The 26,820-nt window shown below is 48.4% G+C and overlaps 1 protein-coding gene across 1 annotated transcript in view; it reads left to right on the top strand.

The window, feature by feature from the left end:
• Nucleotides 1-23,240, top strand: part of LOC108928313 (parathyroid hormone 2 receptor-like) — a 29,057-nt gene extending 5,817 nt beyond the window's left edge. Inside the window, exons 3-13 of the mRNA XM_029256922.1 lie at nucleotides 115-225; nucleotides 392-513; nucleotides 636-733; nucleotides 4,312-4,495; nucleotides 10,521-10,674; nucleotides 12,599-12,659; nucleotides 15,359-15,425; nucleotides 19,094-19,188; nucleotides 20,047-20,185; nucleotides 21,309-21,350; nucleotides 22,842-23,240. Coding sequence (XP_029112755.1) covers nucleotides 115-225; nucleotides 392-513; nucleotides 636-733; nucleotides 4,312-4,495; nucleotides 10,521-10,674; nucleotides 12,599-12,659; nucleotides 15,359-15,425; nucleotides 19,094-19,188; nucleotides 20,047-20,185; nucleotides 21,309-21,350; nucleotides 22,842-23,240 — 1,472 coding nt within the window. The remainder of the gene's footprint in view (nucleotides 1-114; nucleotides 226-391; nucleotides 514-635; nucleotides 734-4,311; nucleotides 4,496-10,520; nucleotides 10,675-12,598; nucleotides 12,660-15,358; nucleotides 15,426-19,093; nucleotides 19,189-20,046; nucleotides 20,186-21,308; nucleotides 21,351-22,841) is intronic.
• Nucleotides 23,241-26,820: the final 3,580 nt, after the last annotated feature.

The raw sequence follows: 26,820 nt of genomic DNA, 5'->3' as shown, positions 1-26,820 counted from the left end.
CCTGTTTACGGTTGGGATAGTTGCAAGTTCAGTGGGAGGAGCTTTGTCAGAATGACATGCATAATATGCAAATGACAGCAGTGAATTATGCTCTGTAATGTCCTCCCTGTACAGATGATCGTTGCCCTCCGGGCTGGGATGGTCTGATCTGTTGGCCACGTGGTTTCCCCGGAAAGGTTACCAAGGTCCCCTGCCCCACATACGTCTACGACTTCGACCACAATGGTACGCTGGCTTCCCCAACACGCTCTTAATCATGCTGCATGCTAAAAGCCTACAGGGGATTCCAGCACCTCTAATAATGGCTCTAAGCGGTGTCGCCCACTTTGTGTGTGTTTGTCTGCGTGTGTATGTGTATGTGCGTGTGATGTGGCGTGTATCTTCGTGTTAGGCCACGCCTACAGGAAGTGTGATGACAATGGCTCTTGGGTCTACGTGGAGAGCATGAGCAGGCCTTGGGTGAACTACTCGGACTGTCTGAGACTCCTGCAGCCCGGCCACGAAGGCAGCACGGTACGGACCACTAAACCTCCTAGAAAGGGAGCCCCGTCCTCCTGAGGGTCCAAGGAGGGTTGATCTGCAGGTCTCGACGTGTTGCCCGTGTTACCCTCCTCAGTGTCCGCCTGCCTCTCCAGCAGATCTTCTTTGAGCGGCTGTACACCATGTACACAGTGGGTTACGCCGTGTCCTTCAGCTCCCTGCTGGTGGCCATCTTCATCATCGGGTACTTCAGGTAAAAGATCCGTTCGCAAACTGCTGATTCCAATGCTTTTACTCCACCATTGACCATAATAGGGCGCCATGGGCACCACTGTGAAGAGAACCTGTGTTTTTCGTTAGTCTGGGTGATCAATTCTCCCAGACGAGGCAATAGAAATGTTACCATGGAAACCCGAAGGGGCACTGAAAAATGTAACCCTGGTGCTCAAGAGATGAAATCAGAATATTAAAGAAGTTTCTTAAGCTTTTTCAGGGCTTCCCATTCCTGCAGCAGCCCAGTCAGTCTCAGAGTGGAAGTTCGCTGCGTTCAGCCGTTACTGTCTTGATCTGATAACCCGCTTTGGTGAAAAAAATGTAACCTCCGATAAGACGGTTATCGAGTGTGTTTCCCAGCCATGTAGCAAGACTGTGCAAATTCATCTTAGATGCTGTGTTCGTGATGTGAGTAATTTCACTGATGTCTTGTTGTTTCTGAAAGACAGATTTACGTTCAGAAGCTGGTGAATATCTGTGTTTTACCTGTCACGTCAAACTGGTGGACACTGAGGGTGTTGTGCGTGAACTGAAAGGGGCTGCGTTTCTCCCCCTTGGTCAGTCCAAATTGACAGAAAAATGTAAAACCAGTCAGAGGTCTGCTCGATCCAAAGGGTTTCATGGCCTGAAATACTGCAACAGAATCTGGTATATAATTCATTACATCTGCAAATCTTGCCAAATCCCCCTATTATTATTATTATTACTATTATTATTATCATTTTTCAGGTCTATCCAAAAAGAATGAGAGTATTGAGCTGTGTGTTTTCACTAGTAATTCAGTGTACCTTTCTCAAGGACGCTAGGATGAGGAAGGGGAAGTGGGACCTAAACCAACGTTTTGAAAGATACTAGCGCAGCTCCTGAACTGCTACTCCACCTGCTCTTCCCTCAAGACTGTGGATTCTGTATTTCGTAGCGCGGGAAACAACATCCATGGTATCGCAGGCAAAATAAAGCCAAAACTTCAGAAATTAAAATAGACATTAAGCTCTAAGGAAGGTTTCAGAGAGGTCAGTAAGTGCAAATACAGGCAGCCTGAAGGTCTTTAAACAATGCCTGCCACCGAGCAAGTAAATAATATTCCACTAAAAAAATTGAAAATATGCTGTCAGTGGTGAAAGAAAAATTCTGCTTCCGGAACATTCTCCGGTCCATTTTAACATCAAGCTCCTTTCATCTGTTTAATGTATGTTAAGGTGCCAGGACTTGAGTGACACAGAGGCACATGACGCATCTGCCTTCCAGCAGCTGTCGGTGGCTCACATAAAAAAAGTTTTCTTTTATTGTGGGGAGGGTTTTGGGTATTTCCCTTTGTTTTTGCTTAGCAATCGGGTAACTAGAAAGACAATCGGAAAGACATATCGAACTCCAACTATTTTCAGTTGCGTTGCTGGTGCTCATGTTCATCGCAGCTGACAGTTTGCACATTTGTAAAGAAGAGCCCAGCTCCCCCATGGGTTATACCAGCTATCGAAGTTCCAGGTCTTTAACCATTGCGCCCCCTGCTGGCTAGTGACTGGCTCAGGTTGGCAGGAATTGCGCTGATGTGCTAATGAGCAGGGTGCACATGCTGAGTCGCTTTCTTCGGTGCACGTTCACCCAGAAAAAATGCAAACGAGTAAATGGGGGATTCAAGTTTAAAATTGCACTGGCACAAAGATCATTTTTCCGAACAAGAAAACAAACGAATAAAGAAAGACATCCACGAAAAATGTATTTCCCAACAGCAGAAAGATGACGTGCTCCTCATACCTCCCGTGATGTACGGTACACAGCTGAGAACCCCATCTAGGAGCAGAAATCTCATAGTAACTCATTTTGCTTGTAACTCCAAAGTCAGTCTTAACAGGGCAAACACACACACACTTTCAGAACCACTTGTCCCACAGGGAACCGGAGCCAACCCGGTAACACAGGGCATAAGGCCGGAGGGGGAGGGGACACACCCAGGACGGAACGCCAGTCCGTCGCAAAGCACCCCAAGCGGGACTCAAACCCCAGGCCCACCGGAGAGCAGGACCGTGGTCCAACCCACTGCGCCACCACACCCCCTCAGGGCAAACATACCTCCATTTATTTACAGGACAAGGTAAAGGTGCCACTGAGTCATGGTCAAGGAGAAGCAGTTTTTTTCTTGTTTCCTTGGTGAAGGGAACAGAAGTGGTTCACCGATTCTTTCTGTTGCACCTGTTTTAGTCAGTGTGGGGTTGCGTGTGCGGCTGGGAACACGGTAAAAACACGCAAACTCCATATATTCTGAGCTGCATTCGAACCCGTGTCCGAATGAGCTGTGGGCCGCTGCGGTGCTGCCTCACAGGTTAAACTCGTTAAAAATCTCTGTAATCAATAAAACATAATCCATAAGAAATTTTTACGCAGTATTTTACTATTATTTAATATTTCAGACTGACCTTTTTTGCAGTTAAACATAATCCATATGAAATTTTAATGAAATATTTTAGGATTATTTATTTAATATTTAACACTGAGCTAGGTTGAAATTTAAACTGATTTAAAATGACTTGGGGGGGTGGTGCAGTGGGTTTGACCAGGTCCTGCTCTCCAGGGGGTCTAGGGTTCAAGTCCTACTTGGGGTGCCTTGCAACAGATGGGTGCGTACGTGTCCTCCAGCCTTACACCCTGCATTGCTGGGCTCAGCTCTGGCTCTCTGCAATCCCCCTATGGGACAAGCAGTTTATGATGATGATTGTGTGTGTTAAAATGACTGTGGAAGTGAGTTAAATGAAGGTGGTCCCTCACACCTCCTCTGTCTTTACTGACTTCCTTCAGCTCGGCAGCTGAACACAGGATACGGCCGCTTCGCTTCAAGCGCAAATTTTACAAAACAGATGCATGGAGAAAATGCAGTTACAAGTACATAAAATGTTTCATCGATAATGTTTGAACCTTCAGACACCCCTAACTCAGCCATTCATAATAGGAGACGTGAGGGTACGAGCAGCTGAGTCATTATAAAGCATTTACTCACATTTATAGTCACATTTATAAACACCTGCGTGAACTTTATTGAATTCCCCAGATGTTCTGCCCCCCTTCTGCGCCCGCTGTCCCCAAGGGTACAGGCTGCCAGTTAAATGCCCATGAACAAGCAGGGAACAGAGGGCTGTTGGTTCGAGAGGCTGAGTGCAATATCATAACGGGGAAGGAGACAAGGTGCTGGACATGAAACGCCCGCCTGCACTGACAGCTGATGCTCGTCTGTTAAAACCGACCGAAACGACGGTGCGCAGAACAAACCAGACCGACTCTTGACAAACAGCGAAATGTATGTTGGGTCAGTATCGCTTCCTGTCCTTCGGGCCGTTCAAAGCCAAGAGCTCTTCTGCATTTTCACTTCCTCAGGTGACTTTGACTTTTTTCCAAGGCATTTTACACCCTTGTTTACCTGGCTTGATGTTTCTACGGGGAATTTAAGTTCTGCACTCAACTATTCAATCAAGGTCTCTAGTGCAGAAGTTTGGCTTCTTTAGCCACTACGCCCCCTTGCTGCTGTGCTGGAAAATGAGGTTTTGTTCCTGGCTCTCTCTCCCCCAGGCGTCTGCACTGCACCAGAAACTACATCCACATGCATCTGTTTGTGTCGTTCATGATGCGGGCCGTCAGCATCTTCGTCAAGGACAGGGTGGTCCATCCCAGTGTGGGACTGCAGGAGTTCGACACGGTGCTCATGGACAACTTCCAGACCAACTCGGTGGCCCCTGTGGACAAGTCTCAGTATGTGAGTGGCGTTTCCTCCTCTGATAGCGGAAGACCCACTGGGATGAGAGTGCCAAAAATAAGCAGATTTCAAGGCTAAAATTGCTGTGAGGGGGCGGGGAACACATGACGGCGAGCACATTAACCAATAGGAACATGCATCCCCGAGAAGGCGGGGCATGCATAATTGTGGGCACACTAACCAATAAGAGCAGTTATCCACAGAGAGGGGCACATGTGATTGGCTCATGTCATCAGAAGTCACATACTGACTTTTATGTATGCAAATACATGCTAATTCTAAAATAATGCACATATTGTATTTGTTATAAGAAGCATGTCTGCATAAATATATTTATTTATTCATTTAGCAGATGCTTTTCTCCTAAGTGACTTGAGATGTTAATTGACCTACAATTATTTACCCATTTATATAGCTGGGTAATTTTACCAGAGTAATTTAGGGTAAGTACCTTGTTCAAGGGTGCTACAGCTGGAGGTGAGATTTGAACCTGTGATTCTTGGATCTGAAAGAAGTACTTCTAACCACTACATGACTGGCTGCCCCCACCTTTTTTTTTCTTAGCTTTTTTGGGGAATTAGTCCATATTTAATATTGCCCCTCCCACTATTAATGTGACCCCTCCTACTATGAACAGCAGGTCAGTCATGGGAGCTTCACAAGCAGCTCAGTGTGGTGGACTAGTGAGGTGGTAGCAAAGCGAGACATGTTTTTACTGCCGCAGAGCAGTTAAATGTGGTGTCTGGGCTCCCGTCCAGCTGCCAGGCCCTCGAGTGCGTAACGGGCTGTGAGTTAAATGTGGTGGTTGGGCTGTGGTCCAGCACCCCCCCGAAGCATTCTGCTGCGTGCATGACTCTGCTGGACTCTCGGGCTTTTCGCCTTCATCTGTTACGACGAATGCACATGAGTCACCGTGAGTCATTGCTGCCTTGAAGAGTCCAGTGTTTTCGTGGCCTGACAGTCATTTACTATAGTAAACTGGATCCTGTGGATGGTCTAAGATTTGTGTTGTGTCTCTTCCACTAAAAACCTGACCTGACCTCCACAGAGGGTTCATTGATCGACAGTTCTGTTCATTACCTCACTGTCTTCACCCGATGGTGTTTTGAAAGATGAGCCGCAGAAAGAACCGCATTGTTGATGTGCACACCATGCCAATAGCATCATATTTCCATCTTACCTTATGTAAACCTTGTTTGCACTCTGTTAATTTGAGAAAAACTTTCACGTGACAGGACTTTCTCGCAACTTAATGTCCTTATAATTTTGATTTTAACGTCAACCAGATTTTGACAGGGTGCCGTGTACGTTATAATATATTTATCAATTTTTTTTTTTTTCTGGAAGAGAACAGTATGTTAGCCTGGGCCCCTTTGCTGAGTCGTCACCTCCGTATAGATGTACACAGCCTAGAAATGCCAGGTTCCCGATGCTCTCCCGAGTTATGAGGACAGATGATGGGGTGGGGGAAGAGAGCTTCAAGGGAGAGACCACAGCGGAGGGAGCAGAGGGTCCCGACTCCGCGGCGTCAGTGGAAAGACAGCGCAGGCAGCGCGTCGGGAGTGGAAAGGGTGTCACGACTTGGTTCGAAACAGCAGGCGGCGCAGCGGCTGAGGAGCTGCACGCGCATTCAGTATGTGGCAGGGTCGGGACCCGACAGGGCGCTCCAGAGAGGCATGCGCCAAAGCGATCTGCCTTAAGCCACATCTACAGGTCTGACGGGGAATTAAATAATAACGAAATAACAGCGACTGCGTTAGAAACAAATCACAGACGGATGCTGTTAAATAAATAATGAAATAATGACACACATTAGGCCTCGACGGTAAATGTTAAAATCACATTCCGTGAGGCAACAACCCAGTCGATGACACAGCGGGAGAGATTAAGAATTAACAGCGGATGCTGATGAGTCACCATTAAGCATTATGCTCAGTCTCATTCATTTATGACCAGGGCAGCGTGATAATTGGGCTCCCGCGTCACCCGAGCGATTAATTCCCCTCCAGCACGTGCCCTTCGGAGCCTCGGTCGCCTGTGATCTCCCGGACAGGTGTGCGCCGTGTGCTGAGAGAGCAGAACAATAGCGTCCATCACATGGGCGGTGACCTGTCAAGTCCGCTACCGTCAGCGGAGCTTTTGCCATTAATTCCATTAATTAATATTCATCACTTACCATGCAATGGGGGAGTTCCCGAACTTTGGCTTCAGCAAAAAGTTTCGGTTCCTTCATGTCAAGTACTGATAAATTATTCAACTGATCTTTGCCACATTTACATACACTTTGTAAGTATGTAGGGCCCTGTTATAAATTTACAGTGGTACAGTATTCATGTAAGAAATATATTAGCCTTATCACCATTTCATCCACGTCTATCGATTTATAAAAACAGCTGTTTCCCCACCCGCTCCAATATACTTTTGCACATATTTTGCACCAAATTCCATGAAATAAATGTGTTAATTCGTTCATTTGTAACATTTGCAAATTGAATCAATTATTCCAATTTAAAAAATTATTATTAGTATTATTATTATTATTATTATTATGTACACCCTATATACCATTTAATTCAATACTCAGCTGTTCAACGTGCAGTCAAGGAGTTCTTCACAATATGGGATGTTTATAATCATGTAATCATGGTCCAAAGTACAGCTGTGTTAATATAAGAAGAAAAGTCCACTTAAGAGTTTTTTATTCCGTGAAGCCAAAGCAGGCCTGTAATATTGCACGTACTGCACAAAACTTAAAATGGTAATGTTTTATTTTGCTCCATTTCACACACGGCAGGTTTTGAAATAATCTACTCAATAATGAATCGTTCGACAGCAAAGACGGGGAGCAGATCAGAGGGGAAAGTCAAGACTCTCAGTCGTCATGGTTACGGGTTAAAAACATATTTCCCTCATAGATTTCTTTTACAGTTCGGTGTGTCTGCAGGATGGCGCCCTGATTAAAACACAGATATAATCCATTTACTGTACTTGACTACTCTGTCTTTCCTCCTTCCCCATGTACAAATTAGCATTCAGTTTATAATAAACATTTGTTATTAATTGGATAAATGAAATAATCGTGTAATGAGCTATCAGCATGCTTGTTTGCTTTGACATCAGGCATTGGAAGAGAAGCTCGATCCTATTACACGCTCTGCAGATAGCCTACATATTGAACAAATCAACGACATTTGAGTGAATAGAGCTGAGAACCAACACGAAATCGTGAAAGGCTTCACGTCGGAGGGGCGGGAGATGGGGGGGAACGTTCGCTTCGTCTGCGCTCTCGCACAGCAGCATGGGTTCGCTTGGGTGTGCAGATACTCACTTCTTCAGGAGCCTCGGCGGGTTCGACACCGTGGAAACTTTCTCCTAGAACGGTGTCGCGGGTCTGATTTGACCGGTACTGGAAAAGTCATGCGGAAACTGGATTCGGAGAGACGCGTCATACATGTGTCATACGTGTCATATATTAATCTTTCATTTGGGGGAGTACGTGGTTGTAGGGATTAGGACATTGTGACTTGGAAGCTCATGGTTCTCCAGAAAGAAATAGAGAGAGTTGGTGGCGTAAAGGTTAGAGCTGCTGCCTTACGTACAGTCCGAAGGGTGTCGGTTTGAATCCCGCCTCCTGCCGCAGTACCCTTGAGCGAGGTCGTTACCCTCAGTTGTCTCAGTAAAATTGCCTAGCTGTGTAAACGGGTAAATAATTGTAAGAAGCTTAACTTTTTAAGCTGCTTTGGAGAAAACTGTCAGCTAAATGGAGAAACACCCTGCTGTATAAATGGGTTTGTTATCGTGAGTAGCTTAGAATAATAGCCCAATATTCTAGGTCTCCATGGTCAAAGGCTTTAGCTAAATAAAGTACAATAATAATATAATAATATATTGAGCAGTAATCAATGTTCCAAAAAGCTTGTGGGTGCACATCCTTAAAGTGCAGAGAGCAGGCGGAAGTAGACACAAGTGAAACATGAAAAAAGTTTTGAATTTTATAAGTCTTGGATGCGTCTCCTGAATGTCAGACGTTAATATAAAGCACAGTTCATAGGAAAGAGAACCAACAATATTTTTCTATAAAGTGCTCAGCAAGATAAGCAAGATGTAACACAAGCGTACGCATGTCCATTTGCACAGTTAGGAAAATTAACATGATTCCAGTTTGCCAGTTTTGCATTTAGTCCTTCAAGTGAAAAATTAAAACACGAGCACCAAAGTGGCACAAACTTTGTAAACAATGCCAATCTAAAATTGTTGAAATAATGGATTATAGTTCTTGGCTGACATTAGTGTTTATTAGCGTGAGAGTGAGGCTGTTCAGTGGAAACACCTGCGTATCAGAGGTGATAAAATCTGAACCTTATTTGAAAGGTGACTAAATAGTCACCACTGAAATGTAGCAGCTGCATTAGAAAAATTGCATTTATTTATGAGACACTTTTCTATAAAGCGACTTCCAATGAACTCTGTGTAGTGTTACCAGCCCACACACCTTATTCACCACGGTGACTTACACTGCTAGATACACTACTTACACTGGGTCACTCATCCATACATCAGTGGAACACACATTCTTATCTGTCACTCACACACTATGGGTGAATCTGACCAGCATGTCTTTGGAGTGTGGGAGGAAACCAGAGCACCCGGAGAAAACTCCACACAGACTGAGCAGGGCATCGAACCCACATCCTCTTGCACCACTCACGTGCTGTGGGACAGCAGTGCTACTCGCTGTGCTGCCATAATAACCTTTACAGCAATAATTCTGTAAAGTCATCACTTTGGCTTATTTTCCACTTACTCCAGCATTTACTTTTCAGCACTTGTCAAACCAAGGGGGTGCGGGTTTTTCTTTTTTTTTGGGGGGGTTCCCTGGGGTGTTTGTAGCAGGTCTAAGAGAGACATCACAGAGAAAAACAACTCCGCCTCCTGTGGCGAAACCGTTGTGTTGCTCCGAGTGGGGAGCGTCAGGCGTCATTATAGAATTAACGTCTTCTTTTGCAGGTAGCCTTCGCTAAGTGCTGCTTCCACACTTGTTTGCTCACTTCAGGCCCACTTTGGAAGGCACTTTACCCTAATTGACACATTCGGAAAATTGCTTCCTCCTAACTGTGTCGAGATGCTTTCTGCTCCCCTTTCATAAGGAATAAATAGGGGGCCATTTCCACCCAAAAAGATGGGCAGGATGATAGCCTTGAACAGCTACCCACTGCGATCTCCAGAGGCTCCTTGAGAGGAAAAAGCTCCCGGTGAGACATTTGTTTAGCTGAAGATGCTCATTCTAGAGCATTCCTATAGGAGAGAATACTGCTCACTATCCGTTCTCCGGTTGTGCAAAGGGATTTCCCAACGGCACCAAAACCAGCATCGTTTCACTGAGGAGGGGAGGGGTGGGGAGGGCAGCGATTAAGTGAGCTCACTAAGTTGTTGACCAAAGCAAAATAAGTTCCTAAAGATACTTTCTTAATGTGACATGACACCCACCAGCAGACAGAACTGTTTATCAGAAGGAGACATGTCCCCCCGCCGGGGAGAAAATTAAAAATGGAGGGAAAAAGAATTGAACGAAATTTGCAGACACACCACCGGATTATGACTGAGGCTCCTGTCCTTGTTGACCAAACAAAACTTCTTAGCTACAGAAGCCACCCCTGAGGGCCAGAGTAATGCACCGGAACCCCCGGGCGGGGGTGGGGGGCACTGGTACTTGGACCCCCAGAGGTTTCTTTGCCCCAGTTCCTTGGCCTGGGAGTTCTTTGTTTTCTCTTCCTCAGTTGCCAGCTCAGTAAAAGTGTAAATCACTGTGAGTTAAAAAAGTGCTGATTGCTAAATTTAAACATTTAAATGAATAGAACTGAGTGGGCCGGTCCCGCTTTTGCTTCCGAGATAAGCTCTCGATCCCCATAACAAACGATCGTTGTTTTTTTTCCCTCGGCGATTTGAATTAAATTGAACGTGCGGTAGGATCAGGGTTCGAGCGGCACTTCTCTCGATCGACGGCCGAACCCGTCTCGTTTAACAGATCGGCTGCAAGATCACGGTCCTGCTCTTCATCTACTTCCTGGCAACCAACTACTACTGGATCCTGGTGGAGGGACTCTACCTGCACAGCCTCATCTTCATGGCCTTCTTCTCCGACACCAAGTACCTGTGGGGGTTCACCTTAGTCGGCTGGGGTGAGATTCTGTTCTTTTTCGTCTTTCCCTGGACCGGGATGATGATGTGGATGTTGAGTGGGTGTCATTACAGAACTTCGGTCCCTTCGGCGTCGCATCTCAGCACAGGCGTCCGCACTGATATATAAAAATGTAAAGGCACCACGTTTAGCGCCGGGGTGCCTCCGGTCCAGCGGTGTGTGGGTGCAGGGGAAACGGATGGCCAATTTCGAGGTTTTCTCTTCTGTCTGAAGGCATTTGAGACCAAACGCTTACAAAACATTTTGGATGCGCCAAACAAATTCACAACCCACATGAAGACAAACCCCGATTTTGGCCAAGAAGTACTCTCTTTCCTCCTGCATTAACACTGCAAATAAAGCAGCGCTCCGCTTTGCTCTCGACTCCTGCTAAGATGTTTTCGCCGTGCGGACCTGAGTGGCGCTCATGTAATGAGCATGCGGCCAGGCGCCTCCGCTCAGAGCCCGGAGACCCGCCGCCGCCAGTAAACACAAAGCTCTCGCGTGCTCGTGCTGCCCCTCTCTCGTGTCTCGTTCAAGAGTCGCTTAACGGTCCCTTAGCGGTCGCCGACGTTACACCGTAGTACAGGCTGCAATATTGCAAGGTAACGTGGTGATGAACTTTTTCTAGTTCAAAACACCAACCCACTTATATGACACCAGTACGTATTGAGTTCTGGAATGACACAAACACATGTACTTTTCACTAAGCACTGAATACACACACACACACACACACACACACACACACTAGGCTTGTCTGAGTTGTCGTCGTTAATTGCAGGCGAGACGGCGGCCCGTCTTATTGTCCAGAACTTTAATGAACCCCAGTCCTTTGGGAAGCTCCTCCAGAGAGGTCCTGTGCTCTTTCGGGTCATTACGATACTATATACTATATACGAAAAAGTACTACCGTGCATTTTTTCCGAACGATTGTAAATTATTAAATTTAAATGAAAAATTAGAATTTTTCTTGATTTTCTCCAAGAAAAAAGTATCGATATTGCTGTTAAAATCCAATCAGTGCTCTAAACAATAATTCAAGGTAAGCTTATTTCTCAACTTAATCGCTTGTGTACGTGGAGTTTTGTGAACCCACCCCTATAATAAATATTATTTGTCCATTTTAATTTGGTTAATTTCTACAGAAAGTAAATTTCCGCAAAGTGTACGACCTCGATCACAGTTTGTACATTAAGGTAAATTTCAGCGAAAAAACACGGTTGTTTTCAAGCTTGAACGGGTAAAACATGCTGCATTTTTTGCACAGCTGCCGTCAAAGCCCACATTACTCTGCGCAGCGTATTTAAACACCACTGTAGCAGCCAGCAGAGCAACACACACACACACATTAGCCAGGTTTGTTTTGGGAAGATACCCTAAAAGACAAAGTCATCACATTTAATCAGGCTGCTTGTCTCCGTTAAAATCTGCATTAAAACTGCTGCTCTCCTCAGGTACAGTAATACCGTGTTTACCGTGCACACGATTAGGCCATAAACAGCTTGAAACGAGGCCAGCGAGCGGGACGGCGCAATCGCACGGCCTCGGGTCGCCTTCGCTCACGAGTATCTTGTCTAACAGATTAGACACACGCTGCAAAACGGCCTGATTTTTCTCCGCTTCTTCCCCTCGTTCCCGACACTAATTTCGTGATTGAATTGTTCCCGTAATCAGCCTTCCGGTGAGCGAGCGGCGAGATCGAGCGCTAAGGACGGCATAAACGACAACATCAGACGCCCACTACAATCCATTTGTCTCCGTTGGAACGAATCAGAATTTCTCACAATCTTCTCGTTCTTTTGCTTTTCTCCCCTGCCTATAATTTCTTTTTTTAATTATTTTATGGTTTGGTGAGCACGGCATTCCGAAATCGAGTTTAATTACTCTGTCTCGTTTCGATAAGTTTCTTCTTGTCGCCGCAGGAGTTCCCGCTCTGTTCGTGGCGGCGTGGGCGGCGGTGCGAGCGACCCTAGCCGACGCCAGGTAAGGCCATCGCCTCTGGTCCGTGGACCATCCCCCCGTAACCGAGACACCGGCATCGCCCCTGGTCAAGGCGCGGGACCGCAAGGGCCGTCGGGAAATACACGGGTCACGTAGCAGGCTGGCTTTACACGCAAAAATATGTGTTTTATTTACAAGTCCTTCTTCTCTCTGTAGTCCTCAGCGGTAATGGAATGCGCTCCGTTTCCATCGTGGGGCCAAGAGGACAGACAGCGAAAGTACTGTTCATTACGGTCTTCCACCTGGACTGTCATCGCGAACGCTCTATTTTATATTCAGTTCAAAAATATTTATTACATGCTGTCAGGCATCACAAATGAATAACCGCTGTGCCCTGACGGTCCTGTTTGTACGACCGCAATTATTCACTACGGCACTCGCCCTGCATGTATTGACCCTGGAGTGCAAGAGTTTACATGTATTTATTTAACAGATGCTTTTTGCCCAAGCAACTTCCCATGAACTCTGTCTAGTGTTACTATGAGCCCAGACACCTTATTCACCGCAGTGACTTACACTGCTAGATACACTAGTTACACTGAGTCACTCATCCATATATCAGCAGAACACACTCTCTCTCTCTCTCTCTGTCACTCACACACTAGGTGTGAACCTGAACACCATGTCTTGGGACTGTGGGAGGAAACCAGAGCACTCAGGGGAAACCCACACAGACATGGAGGGAACATGCAAACTCCACACAGACTGAGCGGGGTTCAAACCCACATCCTCTCACACCACCCAGGCACTGTGAGACCGCAGTGCTACTCGCTGTGCCACCGTGCTGCACGAGACATGAGAGCAGGGCTGGATTGTGTTCACACCACCCCCCACATCCCCCCCACCCCTGTCCCCATCTGTCAAAACAGAGTCCTAGGCAATTAACTGTATTGGGGTGCGAACGCAGGCGGGTCTGAGGGGATTAAAAGGCTCTGCGCATCCATCTGTGGATGACAGGCTCTGAAGTCGGTGTATCGAGCCCTGTTCTGGCACCTGATTGGCCGCCTGTGCGACTGTCCAGTCGGCTCCCCGAGCGACGGCCCCATGTCCACGCGCACAAACGCTACTTATACAGGCTTGAGAGCTGCCTCTTGGGTTCGAAAGGCACAGGGAGCCGTAAGGACAGCACGGACAGCCGACCTTCCTGAGGACGATTTCACACGGTGCCCTCGGTGCACAGCTGAACCTGGCATCTTGGCCCCTGAAAGCTCTGCTCTTCCATTTAGAGAGCGGCCTTTGTTGCGTCGAACAATAAGGACTCTTTCTCAGACAGAGCAGATGAAATAAGAGCGTTATTCCAATGAAGGATATGCAAAAACCGTAGCGATTTGAAAAAGAGGGACACGGCCTGAGGATTAGCAAAGCACTTCAGCTTCATCGAAATGAGGACAGAATCTAATTTTTCCCCTTTTCAAGTAGACATGACAGTATTAACCATATATAACCATTTATTTATCCCCTCACCCTCCTCTTGCCCTGGACGCTGGTACCCTCAGGGTGATCCGCTTCGCTCCGTTTCCCTAAAGGTCAAACACTGACCCCTCCGAAGTATCCGTAAAGCGTCACGAGCTTTTTCCCTAACTGTGCGGTGCTAGATAGTCTTTGGGGGTTTTTTCCTCCTGCACCACCCTCATGAGTTCTGTCCTCTCCATCGCTGTGTTGTGTGTCTCTGATGCTCTTATTATCGTTGGAGCTCTTTCTTACACCACTTACTGTGTTCCTCTGTGCTGTTCGCTTTGTTCTTTGCTAAACACTTTCAGGTATCCAGTCATGCAAGGTGCCGCACGCAAATAAATTAAGTTGAGCTGAAGCCCGAGCCCAGAGTCAGGCCACCCTGATTTTTGTATATCCGACATGAACACACACACACACACACAGCGTCTGAGATCGCTTGTCCCGAGCGGGGTTGCGGCAAACCGGAGCCTAACCTGGCAACGCAGGGCACAAAGTTGAAGGGGGAGGGGACACACCCAGGATGGGACACCAGTCCATTGCAAAGCACCCCAAGCAGGACTCAAACCCCAGACCCGCCAGAGAGCGGGACCTGGCCAAACCCACTGCACCACTGCGCCACCTCACCCCCCATGACATGAACGACTGAATGAAAAACAGAGTACAGTAGTGTAAATGTAGCTCAGAGAGGTTCAGCATGGATTCGAACTCAGTGTGGCAAAGAGCAGAGCACAAATGTTTACAAAATGTGGATGGTCAAGCAAACAAACATGCCGACGGTGAACTTCACCAACTACACAAGCCTAAATGGCCTGGCGTCACCTTTCAGTCTGAAGGTTCCCAGTTTGAATACCACCTCTGCAGCTCCTTTGGTTGAAGTACTTACCCTGAATAGATAGAGTAAAAATACATGGGTAGGCATGTATAAATGGGTAATAACTGTACGTAGCTTAGTTTACAAATCAAACATTGCAGGTGAACTTAGACAAAAGTGTCAGATAAATAAAAAACAATTATTGTGTGGAAATGATTAAAGAAGAAGATTCCTGGGAGAAAGACGCCCGAAAAAAAAGTGTGGGAAGTTTTCCGGAAAGTTCCTCCAAGGGCCAAAGTCCTACTTTCCCTGCAAATCAGTGGCGGGGAACCTGGGACATCTGAGCTGTGAGCTTCAGTGAGGAGGAGAAGGAACGCATCGACCTCTTTCCCTCTTCCTCTCTGTCTCGCTGCAGATGCTGGGAGCTGAGTGCGGGCAACATCAAATGGATATACCAAGTTCCCATTCTCACCGCCATCGGGGTAAGTATTTCAGCATGAAGGAACTCATAGACCTGCAACTGTCAGTAATAACAAGAGTCACTTCTTTAAAGGACCTTCATGGTCATTTTTTGCCCCCAAACCAAAAGTTGACTCCCTTTCAGCCTGAATGTTCCTGTTGGGAGAAATCAGTTCTGATCTTAATTTTGTTTCGATCCTCATTTTGCAAGCAGAGGTGATGTAAGCAGAAAATGCTTTGAGCCTCTTACGTTGCCCCATTTTTCTGTCTCGATTCTGGTTGTTTTCCAGTGTCATCGCTAATTTAAATAGAGAAAATGAGATTGTGCAGCCGCGAGGTTAATGAAACGCATCGCGATGCCAAGGGATGGGCAGCGTGAATAACAATAATAGTTCAAGCAGTCCTGTGCACTCCTCCAGGTGTATTACTGCAAATACCAGGCAGTGCACGAGAACATTAATTTTTCAACTTTACGGTGATTTTTGGAGGACGTTCAAAAACAAAAACCTCATTTTTTTATGCATTGGTTAATTCTGACCGTTGCGTAGGGCACGTAAACACATAAGAAAGAAAATGCTGCTAGGAAATAAGACACGTCCATGCGTGGGTGTTGTGGCCAGGTGTGGGGCGGAGGTGACCGCAAGGGTGGGACAAAGACAGGAGGACAGCAGGTCTTAAGGAGCAAACGCACTTTATTCCTTTATTCCTATTCACTTCATTCCAACAAAATGAAGAGAATTGGGGACATGGCCCCTTTAAGGGAAAACAAAGAGGTGGGGGCGGGCAGTGGGGAGCTGTCCATCAGTTTAACCCCGCCCCCCCCCGTGTATCAACAGGTGTGTTCTTGAAACTGAGGGTACTGTCATTGATTGTTACAGGGGAATCGATTGATCTATGCTTCCCAAGAGGGTACCAGCAGTAGTCATTATAACGTGGGCCGGCGGGTGGCGAAACAATTAAAGATGCCGCCTTGCACTTGAAGACCTGGGTTCGAATCCTACTCCCTGCTGCAGTACGTCAGATCATGGCCTTACTCCGAATTGCTAGCAGTAAAAATTTCCAAGCTGAATAAATTAATGAATAACTGTGAGTCGCTTTGGTGACAGATAAATTAAGTGAATAAATAACTAAAATGGAAATCAGTGGATCTATTTTTCACTTTGTGGGAAGCAGCGGCGCCTCATACATCACAGGTGCCATCAGTGTGTTACGCCTAACGTGCAGAGACCCTGTGTTTTCTCACAGCAGGAGCTGCATTAAATCATTCGGTCATGGACATAAATCATTTGAACTGGACTCCAGAATAGAAACAGGAAGGTGCACATAGACGGGCCCTCGTAGGATTATCACGGGATGTTCGGCTCTTGACGGGGGTGCGGTGGCGCAGTGGGTTGGGCCACAGTCCTCCTCTCCGGTGGGTCTGGGGTTCGAATCCCGCTTGGGGTGCCTTGCGACGGACTGGCGTCCCGTCCTGGGTGTGTCCCCTCCCCCTCTGGCCTTACGCCCTGTGTTACCGGGTTGGCTCCGGTTCCCCGTGACCCCGTATGGGACAAGCGGTTCTGAAAATGTGTGTGTGTGTGTGTGTGTGTGTGTGTGTGTGTTCGGCTCTTGGATGATTACTGACTGTTAAAACGCGGTAAGAACAGGACAACCTGGGCACGGAAGTGATAGCTGTTGGAGACGGAGGGGTTCGCTGCTAATACCACTGCGTGGATGGAGAGGCAGGAAACCTTGCAGGAGTCATTAAGATACAGCCGCCGCAACGGGTCAGATGAAGAGCGATGGATATCGCAGGCAGACTGCTACTCAAAACGCCCAAACACGTCCGTGACAAAGCGGGCGTTGACAATTCAAGTCTTTCTGTTTGTGGATTTTCGCGTCACGTGTGTGTTATATGGCCCTCGGCAACTCGAGCGCTTATCCCCGCTGCCTGACTGCTCAGGGCTTCTTGAAGGCACTTCTCTACGACTACGGGATACAAAGTCTTGCTCTCAGTGTGCCCCACTTCCAGGCACATGCTGTGAAAAGTGCGTGTTGGGGCAGAGCAGGTCGGGTAGTGTGAGCAGTAGAGCGTTGGGGCAATGCAGTGTTGGGGGTAGGGGGAGGTATAGTGTTGGGTCTGTGCAGTGTTGGGGGCAGTATAGTGTTGGGTCAGTGCAGTGCTGGGGACAGTATAGTGTTGGATCAGTGCAGTGTTGGGGGTAGGGGGAGGTATAGTGTTGGGTCAGTGCAGTGTTGGGGTCAGTATAGTCTTGGGTCAGTGCAGTGCTGGGGACAGTATAGTGTTGGATCAGTGCAGTGTTGGGGTAGGGGGAGGTATAGTGTTGGGTCAGTGCAGTGTTGGGGTCAGTATAGTCTTGGGTCAGTGCAGTGCTGGGGACAGTATAGTGTTGGATCAGTGCAGTGTTGGGGTAGGGGGAGGTATAGTGTTGGGTCAGTGCAGTGTTGGGGGTAAGGGGAGGTATAGTGTTGGATCAGTGCAGTGTTGGGGTAGGGGGAGGTATAGTGTTGGGTCAGTGCAATGTTGGGGACAGTGCAGTGCTGGGGACAGTATAGTGTTGGATCAGTGCAGTGTTGGGGGTAGGGGGAGGTATAGTGTTGGGTCAGTGCAGTGTTGGGGGTAAGGGGAGGTATAGTGTTGGGTCAGTGCAATGTTGGGGACAGTGCAGTGCTGGGGACAGTATAGTGTTGGATCAGTGCAGTGTTGGGGGTAGGGGGAGGTATAGTGTTGGGTCTGTGCAGTGTTGGGGGCAGTATAGTGTTGGGGGTAGGGGGAGGTATAGTGTTGGGTCAGTGCAGTGTTGGGGTCAGTATAGTCTTGGGTCAGTGTAGTGCTGGGGACAGTATAGTGTTGGATCAGTGCAGTGTTGGGGACAGTGCAGTGCTGGGGACAGTATAGTGTTGGATCAGTGCAGTGTTGGGGGTAGGGGGAGGTATAGTGTTGGGTCAGTGCAGTGTTGGGGGTAAGGGGAGGTATAGTGTTGGGTCAGTGCAATGTTGGGGACAGTGCAGTGCTGGGGACAGTATAGTGTTGGATCAGTGCAGTGTTGGGGGTAGGGGGAGGTATAGTGTTGGGTCAGTGCAGTGTTGGGGTCAGTATAGTCTTGGGTCAGTGTAGTTCTGGGGACAGTATAGTGTTGGATCAGTGCAGTGTTGGGGGTAGGGGGAGGTATAGTGTTGGGTCAGTGCAATGTTGGGGACAGTGCAGTGCTGGGGACAGTATAGTGTTGGATCAGTGCAGTGTTGGGGGTAGGGGGAGGTATAGTGTTGGGTCAGTGCAGTGTTGGGGTCAGTATAGTCTTGGGTCAGTGTAGTGCTGGGGACAGTATAGTGTTGGATCACTGCAGTGTTGGGGGTAGGGGGAGGTATAGTGTTGGGTCAGTGCAGTGTTGGGGGCAGTATAGTGTTGGGTCAGTGCAGTGCTGGGGACAGTATAGTGTTGGATCAGTGCAGTGTTGGGGGCAGTGAAGGTTTGGAATAGCAGGTGTTGGGGTTATGCAGTGTTAGAGCACTATGTTGTAGGAGCAGTACCGTACTGGGGCAATGCAGTGTTGGGATTTGGGTCAGAGCTCGTCCCTGGGCTGTTCAGGTGCGGGTTCGAATCCGGTTCTTTCCACACCGGCCTCCAAATGGGCCCAATTCACACAGTTGTTCGGCTGATCCAACCCTCTCCGTTTCCTCCATTTTTCAGCTCAACTTCATCTTGTTTGTCAACATCGTGCGGGTGCTGGCCACGAAGATCCGCGAGACGAACGCGGGCCGATACGACACCCGCAAGCAGTACAGGTGGGTGGAGTCACATCGGCCACGGTCTGGCGCGTGGCGCTCGGCCAGAACGTGACCGTAAGAAACGGCGCAGTCTGGGCAAACGAAAACTCGGTAAACCCTCTAAGTACAACCAGCAGGGCATCTCCGAGGCATTGCGGTAATTCCCTCCTCAATGGGAAACGGGAGCAATTACTATGAGCACCCTCTTGAGCTTCCTCTTGGGCTCTCGGCGCCAGATGTCGGGTTCGAGTTATTGCTCTTAACGCTGAAGTATTTGCGTCCTCTGCGCAGACACGCGTCCCGGTGGGGTTGCGGGGATGAAGTGAGCGGGGGTTTCTGGGCTACCTGGGGAGCGGCGTTCTCTCTGTCTCCCTAGTGCTGTTGGGTTCCGCGTCCGCAGCTGGATGATGCCTGTGTATCCTCGGGCTGGGGAGCTGGACTGTGGGGATGCGAGAGAGGACGCGGGGTGGGGGGCTGCATGTCATTTCTCCGTGAGCAGAACTGTGGCTCGGCCACAGCAGAACGTGTCTCGGAGGGTTTGTAGCAACAGCCCGGCGGGGCCCCGAGAATTTGTTTCATTGTAGATGTGCGCGCGGATCCCGGCCCAGGTGCTCTAACCACCAAAAGCGAACGAGGCGAACATAAAACACGCTAAAGAATGAAGCGGCAAATTGTTTCAAACAATGCCGAGGAAGTGAAGTGCTGCCAAACCCTCAGGTCTGACAGTCCTTCCGTAGATTCTGTTTCATCGCACCATTATTCTAAGGTTACAGTTAGGGTTAGGGTTAGGGCTCGTTTGACCGCATGGATGCTCACCAATCTGTGCGCTGCATTCTTCTGTCTAAATCGCAGCTCTGTTGCTCCTCCTCGAAACAGGAAGCTGGCCAAGTCCACCCTGGTGCTGGTCTTGGTGTTCGGGGTTCATTACATCGTCTTCGTGGGGATGCCGCACACCTTCAAGGGCGTCGGCTGGCAAGCGAGGATGTACTGCGAGCTGTTCTTCAACTCCTTCCAGGTGCGTACCAAACGGTGCGGTGCAGCGGGCGGCGGGGCGCGTGAAGGCTGTACCTGCCCCCTCCGCGACGACGAAGGATCCTACCGTGCGGTAAATGTAGCGAATTACTTCCGTTGCGCTCCGCACGGACCGTGTGACACGTCCGGTCCAACGACAGCTCTTCAGAGAACAGTTATGGCATCGGTGTGACGAGGAGCAGCGTCCGGGGTGAAATAAATCTCCCTCGATGGGATTTTTTCCTCCTGACGATAGAGGCCACTACATCTGAGGGCTATCCGGTGCAAACTGAACGTCATATACAGAAGCAAACCGTTTTCAGCGGTTCTGAGAACAGAGAGTCGAGGATGAGGGCGAGCGACAAGAGCGCGATCCACTTATGGGCTGGCCGTTGTCTTCAGAACGGCGCGATCGCGCTCTTCTCGGTGCGTCGGCGGCTCTCGCGCCGAGTCGTCCCCGTGGCTCGCTCTACGCAAACGCGTTTCCCCCCCAAAAACCTTCCCTCCCACATTAAAGTGGGATCAACTGTTCAATCACAGCCTCCCACCGCTACTCTGCTCTTATTTTATTATTTCTCTCGACATAATTAATTGCATCTGAAGCAGCTTCTTTTTTCCAGGGATTGCAGAAATACTGCTGCATGGCTCGGAAAATACGTAAACACAGCGGTGTATAAATAGCGTAGGCAATTAATTGAGAATATGGAGCACATTATTATATATGTACAGTTGTGCCTGTGCGGTGAATATGAAAGCACGCATACATTTCTGGACACAGCAGATTACAGAGGAGCCACACGGAAGATGCCGTTTATGGCTTTCAGAGTCTTATCAGGGTCTCTAAAACCTGTTTTTTTATTCCGTAAGCCTCTGTTATTCATCGTTCAGCCATTCGTTTGTGTTACAAAAACCGCGGATTAACATGAGGGAAGCTGGACAGAGAGGGGGTGGGATGGAAAATTGGTGCCATTTTACCGGAACATTTCCTCCCTTTTATCGCTTACGTAACCGATCGCCATTTGAGAAGTCGCTGGAACCTCCATCAGGGAACCAAAGTGACTGGTTTGGTTATTCAGCGTGAGAAGCAAGTGAAGGTGACCTTTGCTGTGGCCTGTCATTCATTACAGGGCTTCTTCGTGTCCATCATCTACTGCTACTGCAACGGCGAGGTGAGCGTCTCCCACTGTTACCGGTCTCTTCGTTCTGCATTTATTCCTTCTCCTCCTCGGCCAACGTTAATGCTCAAGGCGCCTCGCGGAGCTCAATTTTCACGTTCGGCCCGTTCACTGTACGTATGGGGACATTTAGAGTCAGGTGCCCTTTTCAAGAGTCCAACATGAGTGTCCCTACTGGGATTTGACCTGATGACTTCTTGCTTATAAGTTCACATCCTTGACTGCTGAGTGAGCACTTTTCCTCAGACCTCCCCCCCCCCCCCCCCCAACCTGTTCTTTGTGCCACGGGGCTCGCAGTTTGCATTTCCACACGTAGAATGGAAGGTGAAGCCATGAAAGACAAGAACATTAATGAGGCTCCGTTGTGAAACATTTAATTACATCAACTCAGTTCAGTTCAGTTCACCTTTATTGTCATTAAACAAGTATAACAATATTCAATTTGTGCAACTCCCCAAGCGTGGTGCAACCTACAAACACAGAATATAAAGTGCGGCAAAATACACAAAGCGAACAATGCACGGTACAAAAAATGCAGAATGCATAGCAGAGTAAACAGTTTGCAGCAAATATCAGTGGAGGTTAACAACAGATTTTGTATGGTACAAAAAGTACCAGCAGAGATGTGCTTTGGCCTATGTGTGTGTGTGTGTGTTGCTACACTGCAATGGATCGGTGTCCCATACAGGGTGCACCCCCCTCAGCCTTGCACCCAGTGATTCTGGTCCTGACCCTGACCAGGACAAGAGGCTAATGAAAATGGATAGATGGACAGATGGATGGATGGATGGATGGACGGATGGACGGATGGACGGATGGACAGATGGACAGATGGTCGGATGGACGGATGGAGGGACGGACGGATGGACGGACTTTGGTTTGCAGTTCCTAATAAGAGGGGACTGGGTGTGGAGGACTGAAAATGGACCATCCTGGGGCTGCACTCTGCACTCTGTACATTATTGCATTGTTCCAGTGATAATTTCCTTTTCATTTGCACCAAGACACCACTTTCCCAAAAAGCTCAACGTTCAGCTCCCGGCTGCGGAAATCATCACTCCGTTTATCGGAATATTAAACGTGAATTCCTTCGCATCCAAACGTTTAAATGGGTAAAATGTAAAAAAAACCTAAGTTGCCCTACATAAGAGACTTCTAAATAATATATTAAAGCAAACAATTTAATATGCATATCATGCAAAGTATTTTACTGATGTTCTGCGGCAGCCTTGTGGTTCGCACCCTTTATCCTTCACAGTTGTTAAGAGAAGTTTGTAGTTAAACCAAAGGGGGGATATTCAGTAATTAGACTAAATCTAAACTTCTCATTGACACGACGTTAAAAATGTACTTTCGTGCCGCATCCCAAGTGTAAAATTACAAACGATCGCAAATGCGGTTCTGCCTCCTACCGTTCCTCTTGTCCTCAAGAAACCTACAGTATGGGAGTCTGACTAAGGTGCGCGTGGGGGTCTGGTTTGGCAGGTCCAGACGGAGATCAAGAAGACGTGGACGAGGTGGAACCAAACCTTCGACTGGAAAGGCCCGGCAACGTGCGGCAGCTGTCGCCATGGTTACGGCTCGGTGCTCACCAACCTGAGCCACAGCAGCGGCAGCCAATCGCAGCTGGCGGCGGCGTCGCGTACCACGGTGCTCTTCTCCAGCCGCGTGTACCGCAGCCGGGGGGGCCGGATGGCGGGTAGCCACGCCGCGTTGCCAGGCTACGTGCTCAGCAACTCGGACGTCGATAGCCTGCCGGCCTCCATCCCCGAGGAGCGAGAGGAGCAGGACGACGGCGCCAAGCGCGTCGACGACATCTCGCTGAAGGAGGCCCCGGTCGTGCTGGACCGCGGCGTGGGGCACAACGGCGAGGAGGCGCTCTAGACCGCTCGTAGTCAACGTCCCCAAGAGCGACTCTCTGGAACGACTCTGAGTGACTCGTCGACGTCGAGCTCGTCGGCGACACAAGGACTCCGCCGTTGCGCTTCTCCGTTTGTCCTTTGCTGGGGAAATTCGCGCTTTCTTGCGCCACATCCTGGACCTTCTACTTGTCCGCCATCAACATTGTACCGACAAACTACTCGGTGAAACTGTACAACTGGCAGTTTGGCTGCTGGAAAGGCTCTTTTTTTACCGCGGCCGAGTTTTTTACTCCGCAGCGCAACGGTGTCCAATGTAACGTCTTCTCCGTCTCTCTCTTTTTTTTTTAACCGGGAAATAATATTTTAAAGTTTGCTTTTTTAAAACGGGAAACATTCATCCTTTCACGTCATGTTTTGTGATAAAAATGGTTCTTCTGTCTGTCCTTGGCTTCGCCCGCGATGATTTGTTCACCCCGGAACGCAACGAGAAGTCATGACCGATCAGCATTGTGCGTTCGTGAATTGATTTTGCTAGTGCGTGTGCGTGCGCGTGTGTTTGAGGAAAAATGAGCAAATCTAAACTAATCTGCCTCTTCAAACACATTAAACCAAGCGAAAAGAAAATGGGTGCAACACCAAGTGCCCCGGTGCCGAGCGTCCGTGGTTTTGGCCTCTCTTTTGGGCCGCTGGTCGGGGCGTGTGGGGCCGCTGTACTTTTTCCTGCTTCCTCCTGTCCATTATTCAACTGCAGCTCCGCCAAGAAGATGGCGAAAAAGTTCAGACGCAAACGGAGGGTCGGGGACTCAGAATTCGCACGGCCGTCTAGCCGGGTGGACAGGGCCGCAGGCCATCCGGTAAAGTGAGCACATCGCCGGGCACCGTCCTTCGGTCCACCTTCTTCCGCTTTCCGCCCGTTTATGGGGAATTCGTGTCCCGTGCAGAGCCCGAAGAAACAAAACCATCGGCGATGGATCCCGGACGCAAAAAGCGCTTCCTTGGCACCGCTCGGTGGCGAGGCTGCTCTTAATTAAATCAGCGCCGCGGCTTGTCGACTCCTCTCTCTGAGACGTGGACGACGCATTAAATGCGTAACAAGCCTCCGTCTGTTTGCGCTTTCAACGCCTCTGCTAATTACCCTACTGGCCCACGTGCCTCTGGCACGCACCCTTGAACGACGCAGCAGAGGCGTCCCTCCAGCATATAGTTCAATATTTTCATTAGCATGTGTCGCAAGTTCATTTGTATTCATTCATATTCAGCACCTTCTGCGTCTTAATTGTTCTTTTGTCGCCGTGTTTGTCTGTGTGTCCCAGGCTCTCGACTGAAGTGGGAGCAGCATCTGTGTTCATCCTGAAACAGAGGGAGAGCCTGAAGACATAGCTGGCTGTTACTGGAGACGTTCTGATACCATTTCCACTTTCCTTTGCAGGGTTTCTTTCAACACCTGTGTTCATACATCCGTCCATCATCGGTAACCACCTGTCCAGTGCAGGGTGGTCCAGAGCCCATGCCAGAAACGCAGGACACAAGGAAGGGCACCAGTCTGTCCCAGGGCAATCGCACACATACACACGCTAAGGGCAGCTTAGAATGACCATCTCACCTGAAACATGTATATTTGGACTGCGGGAGGAAACCAGAGCACTTGGAGGAAACCCCTGTAGACACAGGAAGAACATAGACTGAGCTGGATTCGAACCCACGTCCAAACCACACCTGAGAAGATGTAAGGCACCGGTGCTACTTGCTGAGCCACTGTGCTATTCATGGCAGTTTAAAGAAAACAATTTTCAAACCGTATTTTAATGTTCATAAATGTGCTCTGCGCTTGAGACCCAGATGTGGCCAATTAAAGGTTCTTTACGACGAACCCTTTATGAAAGACTCCTTACGAAAGCGCCGTGGCTCCGAGGGGGACAGAAGAGGAATGTTGGTGTGTTTGTTGTCGGGATGAGGAGGGGGACCCAGAAGCTTCGGAGGCTTAATTGCAGCTTCAATTTAAATGTCCCGTCTCTGATCACGGCCCCCTTTACGGATTAATTATTTCCAACAGAAGCAAAGAGGGAAGACGTTCCAAAAAACACACCATTAATGAAGTGAAAAATGCAGTTTAGGTCTCCGTGGAGGTGGGCCGCACAACGTGGGTGGTGCCACCACCGAGTCTTGATCGTTGTGAGACTTTAATTAAAAGGCAGGGGAAACCGTGGAATTTACCGTTTGTAACTGTTGCAGAAAACTTCCAAGATGCCCCATGCAAACAGAAATGATTCAGGCTCTTCGTGGTGTTCTACACAAAAACGAATTTCTGTTGAAAATATAAGAGTTTTGAAGAACTGAAATTACACACGTCAGATGAGATTCAAAGAAATAACTCTTTAGTGATGTCATTAAACAAAAAAAAATCTGGGATTTTTTATATGCTACATTTTCCCATAATGACTAAAAGTGAGAGAATAAACTTTGGGTTAGGGTTACCCTAATCTGAACCTTAACCCTAAGGGTAATCCTGACCCTAACCTTAACCCTAATCCTAAACCTAGCCCTAACCCCATTCCTAACCCTAAACCTAACCCTAACCCTAATCCTAATCCCAATCCTAACCCTATCCTTAACCCTACTTCAATTACACTCCCGTGTCCAATGGTCCAGAAATGGGGGGGGGGTCTGTCACAATCCAAAGGTGACTTACTTACATCATCAGAACAGGAATTTACCGCAGTTGGTTGACCGGGAAATAGGAATCTTAATGTCGCCGCTTCCTTTTCTTAGCTTCCACCATTTGCGTCTTCCTCGACTCAAGAGGCTCGTATCAACAGGTGATTCATATTCGTAATGGAATTTAAAATAGCACGCCGAGGGGCGGGGGTCCCGCCGAAGCGGGCTGGAACCGTCCGCCTTTGTTCCGCCACCAGAGAGGTGGGAGTTTCTCATTATTTCAGCGTAAATATATCAAGAGGAATTAATTTTACATCCTTCTCTCCGCAGTCTTATTTTCAGCACAGTCACAAAGTAATTGAAGCATATTGGACATTATTCAAGAAAAGAAGGAAACTGCGCAGTTTAATGGATTTTTTCTCAGTCATGAGAATGAAACAATGAGCTGTCATGAGGAATATCGCCATGCGAGATGTGCAATGTTATCCAAATGTTATTTGGAACAATTGACTCTCCCAGAGGGAAATCGTAGAAAATACGGCTTTGGAAATCCAAAAAGGGAACGAAGGCTCTCGAGTTCTTGGAACTAAACAGAGAAACGCTGCCAGAAACGTAGCGTTCAGTTAATGAGGGGTTGCAGATGCCTTTTGCATTTTGATCGCGATAAAAGGATCTCGAGAAGAATGAGTTTACTCTGGCGACTGTGGGAGAGGACGCACTTTCTTCCCGCCTGCCTCCGATGCTCTGAGGGACGTCTCCGAGACCGAGGATCCGGGTTCGCGGGGGTGAAGAGTGTCGCTGTAATCGCTCGCCGGGTTTCACAGTCACACCTGGAGAGAAGTGCGAACCGAGGCCAACGCAGGTGTGTGTGTGTCGCCTCCCGGAAACCTGGAAGAGGTCGTGCGTAGTCCACTCTTGGACAAATCTGGACCTACCGAGAAAGCTCA

The sequence above is a fragment of the Scleropages formosus genome, chromosome 12 (genome assembly GCF_900964775.1).
Source record: "Scleropages formosus chromosome 12, fSclFor1.1, whole genome shotgun sequence".
In the NCBI taxonomy this organism is placed as follows: Eukaryota; Metazoa; Chordata; class Actinopteri; order Osteoglossiformes; family Osteoglossidae; genus Scleropages; species Scleropages formosus.
This window is presented reverse-complemented; position numbering and strand designations above follow the sequence as displayed.